The sequence below is a fragment of the Chenopodium album genome, chromosome 19 (assembly GCF_948465745.1).
Source record: "Chenopodium album chromosome 19, dcCheAlbu1.1, whole genome shotgun sequence".
Taxonomy (NCBI): Eukaryota; Viridiplantae; Streptophyta; class Magnoliopsida; order Caryophyllales; family Amaranthaceae; genus Chenopodium; species Chenopodium album.
The window spans coordinates 3,482,840-3,501,994 of record NC_137852.1 but is presented as its reverse complement, the minus strand read 5'-3'; the positions used below and the strand labels follow the sequence as shown (position 1 = coordinate 3,501,994).

Genomic DNA, 19,155 nt, shown 5'->3' with positions numbered 1-19,155 from the left:
TCCTACCACCTTATTCATTTTTTCTCAACTTAAAAAAAATGGACATTTTTAGTCCTACACTATTACTCTCCTTTCTCTTCCTCATCCTCTTCCTTCAACCACCAACCACGGCGGCCAACTCCGCCGTGTACAACTCCAAAACCACATTTTTTTCCGACTACGAAAAAATGATCACTAACCTTAAAATCTTCACTTACCCAACACCTAACCACCAGCAATACGACTCAACTCCTTTCTCTCTTCTTCACAACTCTCTTTTAACCTCTAACTTCCTTACTCACAACCCTAACCAAGCTACTCTCTTCTTCCTACCTTTCCCTCCTTTATCCACGCGCTCCCTCGACCGCCATATCCAGCTCATCCGAACCTCATTCCCTTACTGGAACCGCTCCCTTGGGGCTGACCACTTTTACTTTTCTTGCCAAGGGGTAGGTCCTAGCTGTAGTCGAAACGTTGTCGAGTTAAAAAAGAATGCTATTCAGATCGCGTGTTTTCCTGTACCCGCGCGTGAGTTTATCCCTCATAAAGATATCACCCTCCCTCCGTTTTCCCTTCTCCCACGCGCACTACAAAGTGAGGGTGTTCCCACGCGCTTGTTAGGGTATTGGAGGTTCACTGAGGTGCAATCAAATGTAGAGTTGATCAATGGGTTGAGAAATGATGCCGAGTTTCTGATCGAATCTGAGCCGTCAGATGAAGGGATATTTATGGAAAGGGTTAAAAATAGTAAGTTTTGTTTGTTTGTTTATGATGTTGAAGGGTTGGATCCATTGAGTGTGGCATTAGCACAAGGGTGTGTTCCAGTGGTAATTACTGACCGTTCAATACAAGACTTGCCGTTAATAGATGTTATTAAATGGTCCGAAATTGCATTGTTTGTGGGTTCAAATATAGGGTCGGATGAGTTAAAAAAGGCGTTGATCCGCACGTGCGAGGATGGCACGTATGAGAAGATGAGGCAATTGGGTGTAGCGGTGACACAACATTTTGCATGGAATGAGTCGTCACCAGAGCCATACGATGCGTTTCATATGGTGATGTATCAATTGTGGGTTAGAAGACATAGCATTAGATATTCTAAGTGGGAAATAATGTGAGTATTAAACGACAACCGCATGATGTGATCATGAATCATGATTATTGAATAGATTATTTTACCAAACCCTTAATTTATTGTTATTAATTATAATTAATTAATTAGTTTGGTGGAGTAATGTTTGATTTGTTGTTGGTTGTGGAAGAATAATGGAGTGGAGAAATAGGCATGTGTTGATGTGTAGATTGGCTATAAATGTTACGTTTGCATTTGATTTTTCATTTGAATGATCTAAACTATACTTCTTTAAAAGCAATTGGTAAGCTAATCACGTCTCACCATATCAGTTTAAACTAAAACGTTTAGTTGCACTACCCACCATGTATACATTTAAGTTCTACATAAGATCTATTTGTTACCAACTATATGTGTATTTTCAAGAATTTCCCTCACATTTTATAATTATAAATTAAAATGATCGAGAGAGAACAATATTTAAAAACATGACCTTTGTTTGCACATTGTATATGTTTGTGATGTTGTTAGTTGCTAATGTATGTACCTTGTAAAGACTTATTTTTAAACTCTTTATGACCAAAAAAAAAAAAATCGGTATATGTGAATTTTAAGACCGGAGTACGATAAAGTTATCATATGAAGTGCAGTTGAAGGTCACCTAGCAAAAATTACTATATTTCACTTTTACTACCACACTAGTCCATATTGTCCATCACTAATCCAATTTTAAAAAATATATTAATTATTTTTTAGATTAACCTAAATTGATCACATATGTGTTTTTGCCCTGAGTTAATGCCATAACACGAGGAAAAGTCAGCTAGAGAGTAAAAGAGGTGATCTGCATAAAAGCCAAGTAAGGTTCAATTCTAGGTAGAACCACATAGTAACAAGGATTGCATGAAACTTAGCTTACATAATAGTCATGTATGATATGGCAAAAAATTTCCACACAAAAGGGAAATTTCCAGCAATATGCCGCTTTACTCCAACTTCCTCATTAAGCATTGTACCAACTCTTCATATTATCATGGTCTTTGCCACAGCACAAACCACACACCAACGAAACGACTGTTGATCACAATTAACTTCTGTATAATGAAAAATCAAAAGAGTGACCCAGTTTACTACCTGGTTGCCTCATTGCTTTGTCCCAACCTATATCAACTCCCTCCATTCTTAAATCATGTCTTCTAAATTTAACATTTTAACTCATCTTCTGTGAAATCTTTTGGGGCTTGGGCCTTCTTGGAGGAAGGAATGTCAATCAAATTACCATTGAATCTAGAGGCAATTTATAACACTTGTACTTCGTACTTCATATGTTAGACAACAAACACTTATGATCATACTTAACTCGTACTTGTGTCCAAACATCGAAAAGGCGAATATGCCAAGAAAATGCCATGATATGCTTCAAATGGCAAACTGTCAACAAATTGCCCTAAAAACGAATTACAACCTCCAATTGCTCCACTTCTTTTTACGATATAGTTGGAGTTAGATTCATGAACCATTATTGTCAGAAAAATTAGCACGACATCTCTGAATTGCGCCCACCTCCAATACTAGAATATTGGACATCAATTCAAGGCCACTTTAAACTTTTGTCGTTTATAAATCAAAAGCAAATCTGCAGTTAAAGAACGAAACTTTTTGTAGGCTTGCGGCAACAGCCACTCTTATTGCTCACTCCTTTATCTAATTTCATTTATCTCCTCACCAACCTTCATTCACTCAAATCCTAAGCTTCATTCATCATGTCAGCAGGTAACAATTTATAAATTGATGTAATTTTCATATAATACAAATTAATTTCTATAATGGGTAATAATATTTCTGCAGAACTATGCATTATGATGAATAATTACATTAATTTTCATCTGGGTTTCTGTAAAAATGCAATCTTTGATTCAATTTGTTCAACTTCAATGATACTTCCCCTGCTTTTTAATTATGTTTTTCTGGGATTTTCCAACTAATTGTAGAGGGTGGTGATGGATTGGCGAATCCTAAGCCGTCGCCATATGAGGAGGCAATGAGTGCGCTGTCATCTTTGATTACTACTCGAACTCGTGCGGAGAAGAGCAATAGTGGTGATCGCTTTGAGTTGCTGTTTGATTATATTAAGGTTACACTTTTGTTATTATGTTAATTTTCATGTCATTTTATCTAAAATTAGTTGATCATATGATTATATACTTTTATTATTATGCTTGATTTACATTTTTTTGTCTCAAAATTGATTTATTTTGGGATTATTAGGGTAATAATGTATATTAGGTTTGTGTGGGATTTCGCAGATATTGGAGTTGGAAGAACCAATTTCTAAGTTGAAGGTTATTCATGTGGCTGGCACCAAAGGAAAGGTATTTGTCTTCAATCCTTTATGTTAATTAGACAATGAATTTGTTAAATGAATATCTACGTGTCGTACACTCATACAGAAACATATCTCCGTGTCATATGGGAACGTTGCAATTAATTTGAAATTGAGGGAGTATTTCTGAAGTGATTTCGCATTTGTGGTTTGTTGGTATAACTGAATTGTATAACAAAGTTAATTTGAAACCAGGGAGTATTTCTGAAGAAATTTCGCATTTGTGGTTTGTTGGGATTACTGAATTGAATAACAAAGTGTCTTTAAGCGGGCTTGTGCATTGTAGTCTCTCACAAGTCAGCTGTAGGATTACTGATCTTTCTTGTCATTAAGAGAGAAACTATGAACTTGTGTTACAGACATTAAATGATGATTCTTTTGTCTGTCTATGTGCTTAGGGTTCGACTTGTGCTTTTACTGAGTCCATATTACGCAATTGTGGCTTCCATACCGGGCTTTTTACGTCCCCACACTTAATGGACGTCCGCGAAAGATTTCTATTAGATGGGTAAGTTATAACTTAAAGGTTCTTTTCATTCACATTAACTGTTCTAAAATTGTCTGAAGTTGAGTCATGCTGTACATGTTTATGTTACCTTGTAAATTGACAAGCATAATACCAGCCATTGCCTCTTTTTTATAAAATAAGATTTTATTGTTCATTCCAAAACCCTTTATGTTTCGAGCTCTTTTATTTATTTCATGGCTAATTATATTTTTGTTTGTATGCCATGTTGAGTGAGTGCTATTCTTATTCAATCACTGATCAGCCAAACATGCCTTATATTGTAGCTTTGTCAATTATCATCGTGAGTGTGGATTATAGTGTGAAGTCGCGGGATGGGGGGTGGGGGGTTGGAAATGAACTTATATGAGAATAAGCTGGTACAAAAGGTTCTTTAGGGAATCAAGGGCCTGAAAAGTGAGATTTTAATGACAGTGAGAGCTGTTTTGGGAAAATAAAACTGTCGGAAAAATAAAATAAAATTAGAGGAGCTTATTCTTCAAAGAGAAGGCTTTCTATGATAATAAATATGCTACCGATGTGATTGACAGTTGGAAGGAGATAAAAAATCATTCTAAGTTGCTTAAAAGGGTTTTTTTTCCCCCCTTTTAATTGTAGGGACTTAGAGACTAATGAGAGTGCAAGATGTTTTTGGAAATATGGTTCATGGGTTGCGCACTTGGGAATGGTTAAGGAGAATTTTGTGAGGAAGTGGTTTTAACTTTGATATGCAGCAGGACAAATCTCCTTTTCTTGACGGGATTTATTGTGATTTTTTATGGATACTTGATAGAGCGGTTGAGTTGATCTTATGTTTCATTTACAATGCTTTAGTTGTTAATGTCACAATATAAATAGGTAAAAAGATGAGATCATTGATAGTCTTATTATAGTGTTCATAAGAACGTAAGTGGGGTTCTCAGCCTTTGAAGTAGCCTGGGTTATTTATATCTCAGCTGTACTTTTTAATGGTGAATTGACTGCTTTTTGATACAATCTTAGTGACTAAAGTGGTTGAAGAGATTCAAATATTGAAGTTGATTAGGATTTTCATTAATGGTGTTGTTTGATATGCCATTGACAAGTTAGTTGGGAGAAAAGTTTTTGGAGGTGATAAAGTTGGTGTACTGGGGATTCTTCATTGGTATATCATGTTCATGTGAATTGGGGGGAGAGGAGGGGGGTGGGGGGACACTGGGGTTTTGGGTCTGGTTATCGATGTAAGTTTGAGGTAAGAGAAGCCATCCTACGGTGATTTTGAAGATTGATGTAATTTAAGTTTAGTTATGGAGGCCAGATTGTTTTAAGGTAAGTAGATTAGGATTCTTGGATCTAGTTTCCTTTCCAAGGCTTCACCTCAAGATAATCATGGATGCTTTCATCTTTATCTGAATTATGATTATTTTTTGGCTAAGTACTTAGCTGCAAAATTAAGCCAATTCAGATGGTAAGTTGTTTAATGGAAGTTAGTCTCTTCCTTATTTAGGTGTACCTTTTAATATTGGGGAGGTGAGGGAATCCTAGTGTCTTCTAATTTAAGGTCTTTTTGGAAATTGAAAACATGTAGTGCCTAATTTGAAAGATAAGTAACGAACTGACAATTGAAAGTGTAATAGGTTTTAACTTGGAAGAGAAAGATCTGCTTTGCCTACCATGTCCTATTTCCCATTTTTTGTGGACGAGTTGGTAAATTTTCCTGCCTTTTTTTTTTTCCTTACACCAATCCGATGTCCTTGTCCTCGTCTAACTTCCCTTGGACGCCTATAGCCTCCATCTTTGGAGTCTAAGCCTTGTGTATCTGAACTTGAATTAATTATTCATTTGATGGAGAATGTGTTGGTTTGGGTAGGATTAGCAAAAAATAAATTAATATTGGCTCTATGCTCTTTCAGCCTACATTTGCCAAAATAGAATATCATTTTGTCTGCTATCACAGTCAGAATTATGTATAGTGTTGCTACTGGGAACTGATTGTTTATATGGCTTCCTGTAGGCATATGTTACTAAGAAAGTAGCCTTTAGGGAAGGGCCTCTATAATAAGATGAACTGTGAAATGTGTGATTCTTTGTTGATTTGGACAACTCCCTTCTTCTACTGATGTTTTCCTCTTTATATACATGTGAAAGAAACAGATTCTATTAGCTTAGTAAATGGAGGTTTTTCTTCTTCTTCTTCTTCTTTTGGTGTGTGTGTGCGTGTGTTATTTCACTTGTTATTTAAACAGTATTCATTCACATTTCACTCATGAGGCATTGATCTCTTTTGTAGTGCTGAAATATGTCAAGAAAAGTTTTTGGCGTACTTCTGGTGGTGTTATGACAGGCTAAAGGTATCTTTTAAATTTTCTATGGACTGAGTTTGTCATGCCCCTACTTAGTATTAAGATGATACATGGCTCATTTGATGCAATTCCCTTTACAATGATTAGATGAGTTTATATAACCTCTTTAGGTTGTAGCTCAACTTTTCCTTAGCTTCTCATGTTCACCAATTTGCCCTTGTGTTATGTAAAGCTTTTGTTCTGTGTTTGTCTTGAATGTTTCTCATCTCGAGCAACCTAGAGCATCAGACAAGCTTCAGGACATATACATGTTTTGATTTTCAATTTTCACATAAAATTTTCGATGTAATATTAACATTTGATATTGCTGTGAAGGTTAGGGTGATCAAACTCAAACTCATGTTATTGTTGATGTTCAAGTAAAAGTATTTTTCTCTGAGAAATCATCACCGTCATGATATTAGAAGCTGATATCTATCTTTTGGACAAAATGTAAATAACCAAAAATATGCTTCCATTTGCAAATTGTGCTACAGCAATCAGATGGTTTCAGTGAGATAATATGTAGAACCACCATGCCCATAGGTTAACTAATCATGTGTCTTTTGTGCAACTTATCTGAGGTCATCCTGTTTCTAACTCGTTGCCTTTTATATACTTGGACTCTTCTGTTATTAGATAATTGGCCGAGTGCAATTTTCTCTATTTCTTTTTCTTTTTATTTTGGGGGGTGGGGAGCTGAGGCAGGAAAGGGTGAAGTTAACAGATTTCTTAGTCCTCGCAATAATTAACATCGCATATGTTGCACTGCTTCATACACAAAGTGCTTTGTTGTTTGCAAACTTGCAACGGGTGACATCTTGAAATCTTGAATTCTTGACTATCCTGCAATGCTTTTATAAATCTGATATCTTCATTCTTCTGTGTCCACTCCCCTCAAAGTCGAAGATTCACTACTCGTTGACTACTGGATTTTAATGGAGTACATTATAGTGCCTCATTGAATTCTGCATTCGTATAAATTTATTTTGAAATATCATATAGATATTTCATATAGGACCATAAGGCTATTTACATTGACTCTCCTTGCCTTTCTGAGGGTGGGAGTGTCTTTGGATGCATTGGGGTCATGATGTGTTTTCTCTTCACATTGAAGCAGTTTATGTGGTTGTTCTGTGCAGGAAAAAGCTACCGATGACATACCAATGCCTACATATTTCCGCTTCTTAGCTCTTCTTGCCTTCAAGATATTTTCTGCAGAGCAGGTAGATTATGAAACATTATCTAATGTTTATCTCTCTCTTTCTTTTGCTAGTAATATTATCTTAATTTGATAGATAGGATAATATTGCCTAAAGCCTTAAATAACAAGCTAAAATTTGCAGGTTGATGTAGCTATCATGGAGGTTGGGCTGGGTGGAAAGTTTGATGCGACAAATGTGGTGCGATTTATGCTACATACATCGCATTTAGTGTGTTTATATGGCTGCTACCACCAATGTTGCTCATACATGCTATCATTTTTCAGGTACAGGCACCAATTGTTTGTGGTATATCCTCTCTTGGATTTGATCACATGGAAATACTAGGTCAGTGATTTTGTTCAAGTTTGTAAACAATTGATTCTGCAGATGATACTTATTTAAAATTTCTCCAAACTGCTCATGCTGAAGGGTAAAACTTGAATAGCTGTTGATAGAATTTTTACTCTTAAGGAATCTGATTTATTCTCATTATGTCTGCTTGGGCTTGATTCTTGCTGGCTAATCACTTAAGGCATCTGCACAAATGCTTTTGAATGTTCCCCTGTTGACTATACATGTCAGATGCGCTATGTTTGAATCTATTGAAGTGACATGGACAGATGTGTTCTTTTTCAAATTTGATTCCTCTCACTTTTAACAAGATGAATTCCCCCAAACATGAATTCCCCCATCTCTTAAAACAATAAACTAAAGTTATTTGTTCTAAGAATTCCTCATCTGTATTATTCTCACTATCTAATGATTAAAGTATAAAAGTATTTATTCTTTATAAATTTGCGAACTACTGTTGGTCATATATTTCTGTTCAAAAATAAAAGAAGTTTTATTGCTGCTGGTCACCCACACCTACGCCACGTAATCTGTTACTATTGGAATTTGAGTCTTTCTGGTTCAACTTGGATAAATGATAGATCTTTAGGTAAATTATGGCAAAAAGGGAATTTTTTAATCCTATTTAAAAACCCTTCAACGAATTCTACTAAGCTGAGTATGGAGATTTTTATGGTAGAATAAGTAAATTACTCAATTGGTCTTTCAAAATAAATTGATAGAAAGATGCATGACATATGTACAAGGTACAACCATACCCTGTTGGGACTTTTGCTGAAGCAGGGCTGAGAATGGTAGTATAGGAATATAAGTTTATGTGGATCTTTAGTTCTGCAAGTGATTTGGTCTTGATATTCCAACACCTTGCTCTTGGTGGGATCAATATGTACCTATGGCTATTTTAACGAACTTGCATGATTCAACTGTGTAATTGATCATCATCCTTCCTACCATTGTTCTTTGGTTTTCCTATTTGTTCTCCTTTTCCCTTTTCTTACAAAGTCTTTTCTGTTTGACATTGCTGTAGGAAACACTCTTGGACTAATTGCTGGAGAAAAAGCTGGCATTTTCAAGGTGTCCATATGTTTCTTCTCTTTATGAAATTAGTTATGTTTATTTTACTTTTTAGGTGACTTGAGCTGGGAGGAAAATTTCTATGGCTCTGTTCTCCCCCACTTATATTTACTTATTTCATGTCTAATAAGTTCTATTATTAAGTTTTATGCTAGATAAAATAAGTTAAGGACATTTAAGTTCAGGATTAATGAGTTTTAAGGAGAATTTCTAAGGCTCTATTCTCCCCACCTTATTTTTTTTTTACTTTAGGTCTAATAAGTTTAGATAAAATATGTTCATAAGAAAATGTTAAAATTAGTGAAACTCAGGTGATCTCTCTCTCTCTCTCTCTTCTCTCAACAACTTTGAGGTTTTGTTGCAGCAAGGTATTCCTGCTTTTACTGTGCCGCAGCCTGAGGAAGCAATGTCTGTACTTGAAGAAAATGCCTCAAAATTGAATGTGAGTTGAATTGTAGTTATTGTCGAATGAAATTTTATTCTTGTGTTTATTTCCTGTCTATTTTCTTACTATCCTAAAAGGCTTGTCATATTGTTAGATAGCGCAGATTGAGCTTAGAACACCTGTGAGAAATCGATACTATGTACCTAGGGGAAAGAAATTTGCAAATTCTATCTGTTTTGTTCTTTTTTATGTTTATGAGTCATTATTTACTGTTATGAAATTAGGTGAAGTCCACTAGTTCTAAGAATTTCTTGCATTTCAACAGAACAGGCAACCTTTATTCTCTGGGTGATTTTTACAGGCGTCTTAGGGATATATCTGTGGTTGCATGTTCCTAGGATCTACATCTTTTTGTAATTTGGCTACGAGTACAATATACCTATAAATATATTAAACCACTTGCAATCTTAGGTATGAAATATTTTAAGTTGTTCTGCAAATGTGGGTGATTGATCAGCAAAATCTTATTGCAGGTAAATCTTCAAGTAGCATCTCCATTAGATCCTAACTTGCTAAATGGCTTGCAACTTGGTCTACATGGTGAGCACCAATTTTTAAATGCTGGGCTTGCTGTGTCCTTGTGCTCTACTTGGCTTCAAAGGACTGGACATGTTGAAGTCCCCTACCTTCTAAACACTGTATGTATGCTTTAATCATGAAATTTGTTAAGTGGTTCAATTTAATTTGTATTCATTAATCAAATCATCTATCTATTTTGGTGTGGTCAGAGCTCCTTACCTGAGCAATTCATTAAAGGGTTGACAACTGCTAGTCTACAAGGAAGAGCCCAAATTGTCCCTGATCAATATATCAGCACCGAAGGTCATGGAGATTTGGTATTCTATATGGATGGAGCCCATAGTCCAGAAAGCATGGATGTTTGTGGAAAATGGTTTTCGAATGTCATCAAAGAAGATGAGAAACTAGTGAGCTATGTAGAGCATCCAATATCTGACAATTCAAGCATATCTTTTGAAATGGCACATAGTTTTCACAATTCTGCTTCAAGGGAAAGCTCAACTCAGGTAATGGTATAAAGTATACAAATCTTCAGTTGTGCAGTTTGTTTGAAAATGACTTGTGGAAGTTGGACATACACATGTTTTGCTAAGACATAACGTAGTTTAGGTAGCCGATTCTATGATGCTGATATTTTATTATTTTCTGCCTTTAGTTTTCTGTTGCATGGAATCATTTCGTGCTTTATGATTAATCAAGTTACATTGCTTTGCTTCTTCTAATGGTGTAATAAATAGGGAGTAATAAAAGTCAAACTAGAACTGATTTCCTTATTTATCTTAAAAAAAGGGAAGAATATTTAATTAATATGAATTGAGACAAGAATTTTCAGAACATTGTTGATACTTTTTGGTGTATATTATACCTGCCAATGAAATCATGGAAACTAATTTGCTATTTTCGAACTTGCAGATATTGCTCTTTAATTGTATGTCTGTACGGGATCCTCAGTTGCTTTTACCACGTTTAGTGAAAGCCTGCGCAAGTCATGGTAGGTTGAGCGAGTCAGTTATCAATTTAATTGCTTATTTACCCTAGCTTATGTAGAAATTGCACAATCTATGTCTTAACATGCTGAGAGTTCATTTTCCTGCTAGACTGCCTGCTTATTTACCTGCCTGCATTATTATTTAAGCTTTCTACCTTGCTCTAAGTTGATGGAAGAAACCCCTTTGTATATGTTATTATCTTGTATAGTAATTATTGGGATTTCTTTGATAATTTGCTGAGAATAAAGATATTGTGATAGTTAGCTTTTTTAATAGGGAAATATTGCAATTGTTAGCTGATTGCTTTGAAATAATAAAAGCATCACTATATTCAGTAATTTAGCCTCTTAATAGATTGTTATAAATTGTCTCCTAAGATTATATTTGGTGAGAGAATTATTTTTCTCCTGGTTAATTCACTAAAGCTTATTTTGATATGATCAGGAGTGCAATTTAAACAGGCGTTCTTCGTTCCAAATATATCAGTATACAACAAGGTCACTACTAATGTGCCACAAACAACTACACGAGCTGATTTATCATGGCAGCTAACGCTCCAGAGAGTATGGGAAAGTCTTGTTAATGCGGATAAAGGTGGGATTACCCTTCACATCCACCATCAATTGTCTTATTTTGGCCCTTGTGCTTTATTTTTGTAGACTTGAAACATAATTTGCAAGATATTGTGAGCACAAATAATGAAAAATGAAATAAGCATTTTTGATTTGGTTGTATTGGACCTATTTGAGTTTTATGAGTTCTTGTATGTGAATCAATGAATCTTTTCAACTGTAGGTGGGTCTGCAAAGGATTCAGACCTCAGTCCTGATGAAGCACAGGATGAAAAGGAGAAGGGTATAATCAGTGGTACAAGCAGCAAAGTCTTTCCAACACTTCCCTTGGCCATCAAATGGCTGAGAGACAACGCCCGACAAAATCAGTCTGTTCGTGTTCAGGTAGATCAAGTTTTTCTTTTCTGATAGCATCTTACATTACCTGCTCGAGCATAACTTTTAACTATTATGAGTTAATATTTCAGGTCCTAGTAACGGGCTCCCTGCATTTGATTGGGGATGTTTTGAGATTAATAAGGAAATGAAACACAGATGAGTTTTCTTAGTCCCTAGCATTGGTATTGATTGGAGTCAGAGGTTTTTTTTTTATGGACTCAATAACCGGCTTGAGAAAGACATCTGAGATACTGCAAAAGCTCACATTTTTAAGAGCAGCCTACTTAACAGTTTCTGGCCAATCTTTAAAATTTGGCACCCTTGACGAGCAAAGATAGACGTAGCAAGAGAAGACTTTTGATGCCCACAAATTTGCTTGCCTCAGGGTAATTCTTAGTGGATCCAGGCTAACAATTTCTGGAGCTTTTATATCAGTTAGTATCATTATTTTCTGAATCACCAGAGGAAAAGGAAAGAAAAGGCTGATAATTTCTCAGTTATCTTTCGCTTTTTATGTGTTTGTTTATGTTGTTCTCTTTCTGGTGTTGTAATTTTAGTGCTTCATTGATTACGAATCTGTATAAACATGAACATACACACCCAATCTCATCATATTTTATTCGAATCAGTTATCTACTATGCAATTTTGACAAACTTCCTAGTTTTTCAGCAACATTTTTCATTGAACATATGTTTTCATAAATATGATTAATCTTTGGTTCAGAAATAGGCTATACCAAGGCAAATCAGAGGTCTGAGTATTATCTTTGGTACAGAGGGTGTTTGGTAGTTTATTATTATAATTGGACCACCAAGCATAGCTAACTTGGTCTAGTGATGAGGTTGTGGGAACAAACCCCCATTAGAGGCAGTTTGGGAGTTTGAGGTTGGGATTTCCTTACCCTTCCGCCTTTCTCCTCACTCTCAAAGTGCCTAGCCTGCTAACCCAAGTCAAGAAGACTTGTGAGAGCTTCTGATCCGATAGGGCCCTTCTTCTTACCAACCAAAAAAAAAAAAAAAAAAAAAAAAAAAAAAAAAAAAAAAATTGGACCTAAGTTTGGTTAGGTCTACTCGTACCTTGTAATTCTTAATACTTGTAAAAATTAGACTTTTACATCTGCTAAATGCACTACTTTGACAATATCTTTATAGTGTGTTAGAATGAATAATAAAAAATAAAAAAAATAAATAAAAAATTGATTTTTTGAATGTATACTTGATAGTTGAAACTAATTTAACAATTACATAATTATAATTATTTTCCTGGTATCGTAAGTATAGATTATTTCATCAAAGGCTATTCAGCAGTCAGCACCATGTATCATGGGAAAGTAGATGAGGAGGAGCTGAGGAGTTACAAGTATATTTGATATTAAGATACCCTTGACAATTCGAGGGTCAAGTCATTCCCAGTACAGGAATTACAAACCGGAGTCACAGAAGTGTGGAATACCATTCAAATAGGTTTGGTGGTTTTACCAACTTTACTCCAGCACTGATGCTATCTTTGGTCTCTAGATCGACAAGATCATCTGCGGCCATGAGTGCACGGGAAGCTTTCATTGTTCTTTGTAGACCTTACATTAGTGCCCAAAATCACAGCTGATATTTATTTACATCAGTCTCAAACAACCAAAACTGATAAATTTTAATATTGCACACATAAGAGTAATTCAACTAAACTCATTGCACGAGGTGAAATTGCGAATTCACAGGGGCTTTGAATTATCAAGCCAACTCACATTACACAAGTTCTCTAATGGGTCTATCTTTAATGAAACAATGACCCACAAATGAAGCTAAGAGCTGCCACTACACATATACAAGAAACTGAGTTATGGTATTGGCACCATCAGGCATTGGAGTGAAGAAGAGCCTACGTGAGGATTTCATTATTTTGATGACTTCATCCCTCTAACCCAAAACCTTAGTCACATATCACCAAAGTTGCAGGAGACATAGCAACTTCCCTGTACTCGATAACCAGCAAGTCTATTACTTGTGTCTTCATGTAAGTTCTTCCATCAACTATAATGCAGAGGAAGGCAATTAGTATTTAGTAACTAGTAAGTATTGGCAACAAAAAAATACTAGCTGAGTAGCTATGGGCATGCAGTTCAAAAATTATACAAATAATAACACCTACCATCGATCATATAGAATGAAAAAAAGACAAGGACGGAGCAAAACTAATTAATAATTTTCTCACATATGACATCAATGCTGCATAAGTCATTCTCTCCTCTAGCTTCATAAAACAAGCAGAGGAAAATCCTTTCATACAATCATACACGACTTATTCATGAAGATAATAGGTTGAATTGGCTAAATGTTAGAAACATAGTGTTCATACCTCAAACATAAAATCTCAGCTCCTACAGATTACAGAAAGAGAAGAATATCAAACATAGAAATATAGAATACTATTACACAGAAACAATCATGTCCTAGCCTTCTAGTCTATTAAGCAGTTATATTCTTCAAAGTTAAAGACTACCACAGAAATTACTTCTGCTTGGTACCTTTTCCAAATTAATAATAATTACTACTCAACTATCACAACAAAAAATGCGTTGCTGTTATAAAGAGCTCAGTTTAACTATAAGTCTGAATTCTCAACCATAAGAATTCAGGAACCTAATCAAAAACTTTAAATTTAGCTTGCTCAAGGTCCTTTGTTAGAATGTATATGAAAATATAATGGTGTTATTTGCAATCCAGACAGAATGAAAAAAACACCACCAATGGCTGTCTAAAGAATCTCTCAATAATGCATCATAGTGAAGTATAAAAATCACGTATTCCTCGTAATCAATCAACCATTTTCCATGGAAAAAGTAGCCAGTGACCACAGTAGAGTAGATCCTTTCAGCTTTTAGTCAACGGCTACAGGTGTATTACACACTACAGTGCAGACTATTTTTAAACACAAGGAATGCCAAAAAAAAGTGATGATGACATTAAATGCATATTTATAAGAAACTCCAGCTACATGCATGTGTTAGTTAGAAAATAAAGGAGTTGCAATTTGAATTTGCAAGAGCACAGAGACGAGGAAAATGGATAAACTTCAAATTTTAATAGAAGAAGGAAGTTAAGGAGCACATACAGAATTAAAACAGTAGAGATGACAGTGGCCTTAGACTTCTATATTTCTGATAAATCTTCTAAGGTCCAAACTTTTTTCCAGCAAAGTTTAACAATGACAAGCTGGTGCAGCTTACCTCCATGAGAAGATAATAGCAACTCCCAGATGTCAATAGCTTGTTTGATTCTAATATGGTCCATGTTTTGTAACTCCCAGATGTCAATAACTTGTTTAACTCACTATTGACATTTAGGAACAAAGGGAGTAAAAATTGGAAAACCATACATAATTGGTTAAAAGATTTAGAATTCTCATTATAACTTTCAAGTTTAAACATACATTGGCGATAAGTATCTGAGGAAACCACAGAAAAACAATAAGTGAAAGCATGGTGATAAGGTCTGCTGCGCGAGGACTTCAAGACCATCACACATTAAGTACCAGACTACCAGCACCCATATTTAAAAATGAACAGTAGCACGGTATTAGAGAAAAAAGGAAACACCACTCAAATAAAACCCAGGTATGATCATCAATTATACAGTTTCAGTATAAGCAGTATGGAAATGAGACTTAAGACCACCCAGTTCAGGGTAGAGAGACATACCCTATCAGACCAAAGGTACCATAAGTCATAATTATGCAGGAATCACATTTTTGTCGACATCAAAAATTTATTCTTCTTCTCTGCTGGCTTGAGAATTTGAAAAGAGCACATCAGATTCTCATCAACACTCATCATCGCCCCAGCATTATCAAATTCACCACAGTAATTTGGGGCTGAGAATATAGTAACCAGCTGCCTATCCGCAAAGAATTCATAACCATCTTCTACCACCTATAACCAGCAAAACCTTTGAGCAAAACAGCATTTTGACTCTCAGGAAAAAAAAAAAAAAAAAAAAAAAAAAAAAAAAAAACTATCCAAAAAGAAAAGGCAAAAAACCTGATGTGCGCGGCAAACTAAATCCAAATCATGCTTTGTCAAGAATTCTGACACCTTATCAGCACCGAAAGTGTAGGAAACCCCTCTATCATTCATTGCCCATCCCTTAGCATCATGACCAGGATCTGCCCAGAGCAAATCACAAAGCAGACCAGTATCAGGTACAGCAGTAGGGCGAGGTAAGCTTCTGATTTGGTCCATATTTTGCAGGTCTGGAGAAAGTCCACCGTGCATGCACAATATTTTATCATCTATTAACGCAGCAACTGGGAGACAATTGAAGCAATCTGTGAATGTCTTCCAGAGTCTCACATTAAAACGTCTCTTGCATTCATCATAAAATCCGTATATCCGATTAATGGAAGCACACTCGTGATTTCCTCTAAGAAGGAAAAAGTTCTCAGGATACTTGATCTTGTAGGCAAGCAGAAGACAAATCGTCTCAAGACTTTGCCTGCCACGATCAACATAGTCTCCTAGAAATAGATAATTTGCTTGAGGAGGCAAACCACCATACTCAAAAAGCCTTAACAAATCACTGTACTGCCCATGAATATCACCTAATATGAAATATCAAAAGTTAAGCTTGTAAAAAACTACAAGTACTTTTCAAAGTTAAAGCAGATAAATTTCAAAATAAACCAGACAAGAAGTACTTTACCAAACATTCTCCAAAAATTCAGGGCCCAAAGATAAACAAAGGTACACTGGACAATGGCACATATACAGAAGCATAGCAAAGAAATACAAAGCAATCATATATACTACGGAGTATAACTTATACAATGCTAAACACTGCAATATGCTACTTTGTGACATGAACTGCCCAAATAAACTTTTTAATCTCTCATCAAAATCCAACAATTTCAAATGACCATCCTCCGTCTAGATTTGATCCGACCAATTTGATTGTTTTCTTAGTTAATAAATTCATATTAAATCAATTGTCCTTTTGTCTAATCCACAATGCCACAACACGGTGGAATCCGGCCCAATATTAAAGTCCTTAACTATCGTGAAAGTCTAACAGTATGCAGCCCTTATGATCCATCTGCACATTATCATGTCTAGAAAACTTAAACAATCTAATCCATAAATACATTATACAAAGCTGCAACTTGACACACGAAAAAACCTTTCTTGCATTTTCAATAAAAAAAAGGTAATGCATTCCATATGATCCTTAGGCAAAAACAAAATTCCAATAAAAATCACTTTTTCCTCCACCACTGGACATCTTCACTGCCTTACCCTTAAAACTTTGAAGGAAAAGTGACCCTAACTCTTTTGCAAAATTACAGCAAATATTGTATTCGTACCGTTCCCAGACTTCCTGCAAGCTCCTTACAATTAGCTGGTAAGAACTTATATTAGCAAAGCTCCATCAAATTCAAAGCTCCTTTTCTAGATCTAACCATCTTTACACACAAATTCCTCCACCTAATTTTGTGAGTAAACCTTAACATTATCAAACTAATGCCACAAACCCAAATATCCAATGCACTCTTTCTCCCATCACGAAACCCTAATTAAATCAACGAAATCAACATTTCAGACACACATAACAAAACACCACTTCATCATTTCAGCATACACAAGTAAAACAACCCAGAAAACCTCTTTAAAATTATTAAATACAACAAAAAAAAACGTCAAATGCAGATTAAACAAACCATCAAAACCTAAAACTAAACCCTAAAATCACGCCAAATTAACAGGAACATCAATTGCAAAGATTCAAAAAGGGGGGAAAATACCGCAAATCTTGATGGGAGCTTGAAGTTCGAGAAGATTAGGTTGATTAATGAAGATTTCACGAGCAGCAACACAAAGCTGACGGATCTCAGTCTCCGACAATTGAACCTGTTTTCCAGGACGAGCAAGACGAACCTCCAAAAGGCGTCTGATAATGTCGTCTAATACAGTAGGGTCCATACCTCCTTGACCTTGATTACCTACTTGCGTCGCCATTTTTATCAAAGAAGAGAGGAATTTAAGCTTTTTCGATTGAAATCAATGGTGAAAACTGAAACCCTAGAAATTTGAAAGGGGGAAAAGGGTTGAAGAAATAGAGAAAGAGCGCACTTGCACTTTCTCCCTCGCGCTGAGAGAGAAAGACGAAAGAGGGAAAAGTACTTTGATTGATTAATAATAATAAAAATTAAATTAAAATTATATTATTGATTTATTGTTGTTGTTATTTATCTAAAATTCTTAATTCTCATTTTTGTGTTTTTTGTGGGATGATGAGTGGGTCCTTTTGGCCTTTTATCATTTATTGGTGTATTTTCAAATCTTAAATGTGGGAAGGTACTTTTGATTTTGATGGATAATGTAATTTTTGCAAATTCTAATGATTTTGTATGATACGTGTCGATATAAAATAATTAAAATTATGGCATGAGTAATTTAGCTGATTAAAATCATCTATAGAGAATTATATAATTAATTTATATGAATTATTTCTTCCGAATCATTTTCTTCTTAAGTTAGCTTGATTTGTATTATTATCTTTGAGTGTTGATGCTGAATATGTTGCAATCACCGAGGTGTTAAAGAGCTAAGGATTGTAAGGCTTAAAGGCTTGTTTTTTTTTTTAAAAAAAAAAAAAAAACTTCTATCATAATAAGTTTCTGTTGTATTTTGTGATTGTCATAATCTTATTCCCATGATTATGAGTGATCTTTGTCATAATATGACACATTAGTATATATGAAGCACCATTTTATTTTATTAAAGAGGCTAATGGAGCATGAGAACAAAGTTATAATTCATAAGATCAAATAGCTAAGAATTTTGCGAGCACTTGTTTACTATGAACATTCCTCTAGGTTGCTTAAACTTTATTGAATCTTTACAGCTTGAGAGATACGACAATGATAACTTTATTTCCCCAAAGATTTGTGGTGAGTTGGGGATTCTTGAGGGTGGTGCCCTAAATTAATGATTCATTGATTTAGAAAGCTAGAACTTAGTTTACAACTGTTTTTGTTGATCCTAAACTGTCATGGTTAGTACTATTTCATACATGAGTGGTTTGAGTGACTCATTTTCTTGTTTGTCATATTTTCAAAATTGTTAGGCCCTGTTTGATTCACCTTAATTTTGCTGAACTGAAATTATTTTTACTGAACTGAACTTATTTTTACTGAAGTGAAATTAATTTTACTGAACTGAAATTATTTTTACTGAACTTAAATTATTTTTACTGAACTGAAATTATTTTTACTGATTTTCTATTATAATTCTTCTTTAAGAAAACTGAATTTTACTGAACTGAACTTATTTTTACTGAACTGAAATTATTTTTACTGAACTGAAATTAATT

At 35.0% G+C, this 19,155-nt stretch overlaps 3 protein-coding genes across 3 annotated transcripts; 2 read left to right on the top strand and 1 right to left on the bottom strand.

Annotated features, from left to right (window-relative positions):
• Positions 1 to 39: 39 nt before the first annotated feature.
• Positions 40 to 1,153, top strand: LOC145595781 (putative glycosyltransferase At5g20260). The gene has a single exon (XM_081652203.1). It carries the CDS (start codon positions 168 to 170, stop codon positions 1,095 to 1,097), a length of 930 nt encoding a protein of 309 aa, XP_081508329.1. The 5' UTR covers positions 40 to 167; the 3' UTR covers positions 1,098 to 1,153.
• Positions 1,154 to 2,766: 1,613 nt separating this feature from the next.
• LOC145595097 (folylpolyglutamate synthase-like) lies at positions 2,767 to 12,447 on the top strand. The gene is made up of 16 exons (XM_081651456.1): positions 2,767 to 2,824; positions 3,043 to 3,185; positions 3,358 to 3,423; positions 3,833 to 3,942; positions 6,209 to 6,269; positions 7,403 to 7,486; positions 7,607 to 7,663; positions 7,750 to 7,810; positions 8,844 to 8,890; positions 9,255 to 9,332; positions 9,809 to 9,973; positions 10,064 to 10,360; positions 10,767 to 10,845; positions 11,288 to 11,437; positions 11,639 to 11,799; positions 11,883 to 12,447. The coding sequence occupies exons 1-16, from the start codon at positions 2,815 to 2,817 to the stop codon at positions 11,940 to 11,942; spliced, it is 1,629 nt and encodes a 542-aa protein (XP_081507582.1). The 5' UTR covers positions 2,767 to 2,814; the 3' UTR covers positions 11,943 to 12,447.
• A 1,009-nt stretch (positions 12,448 to 13,456) lies between these two features.
• LOC145595099 (serine/threonine-protein phosphatase PP1) lies at positions 13,457 to 17,954 on the bottom strand. The gene is made up of 4 exons (XM_081651459.1): positions 17,585 to 17,954; positions 15,828 to 16,387; positions 15,489 to 15,719; positions 13,457 to 13,821 (listed from the first exon to the last, which is right to left on the bottom strand). The coding sequence occupies exons 1-3, from the start codon at positions 17,796 to 17,798 to the stop codon at positions 15,531 to 15,533; spliced, it is 963 nt and encodes a 320-aa protein (XP_081507585.1). The 5' UTR covers positions 17,799 to 17,954; the 3' UTR covers positions 13,457 to 13,821; positions 15,489 to 15,530.
• Between the last annotated feature and the right edge of the window lie 1,201 nt (positions 17,955 to 19,155).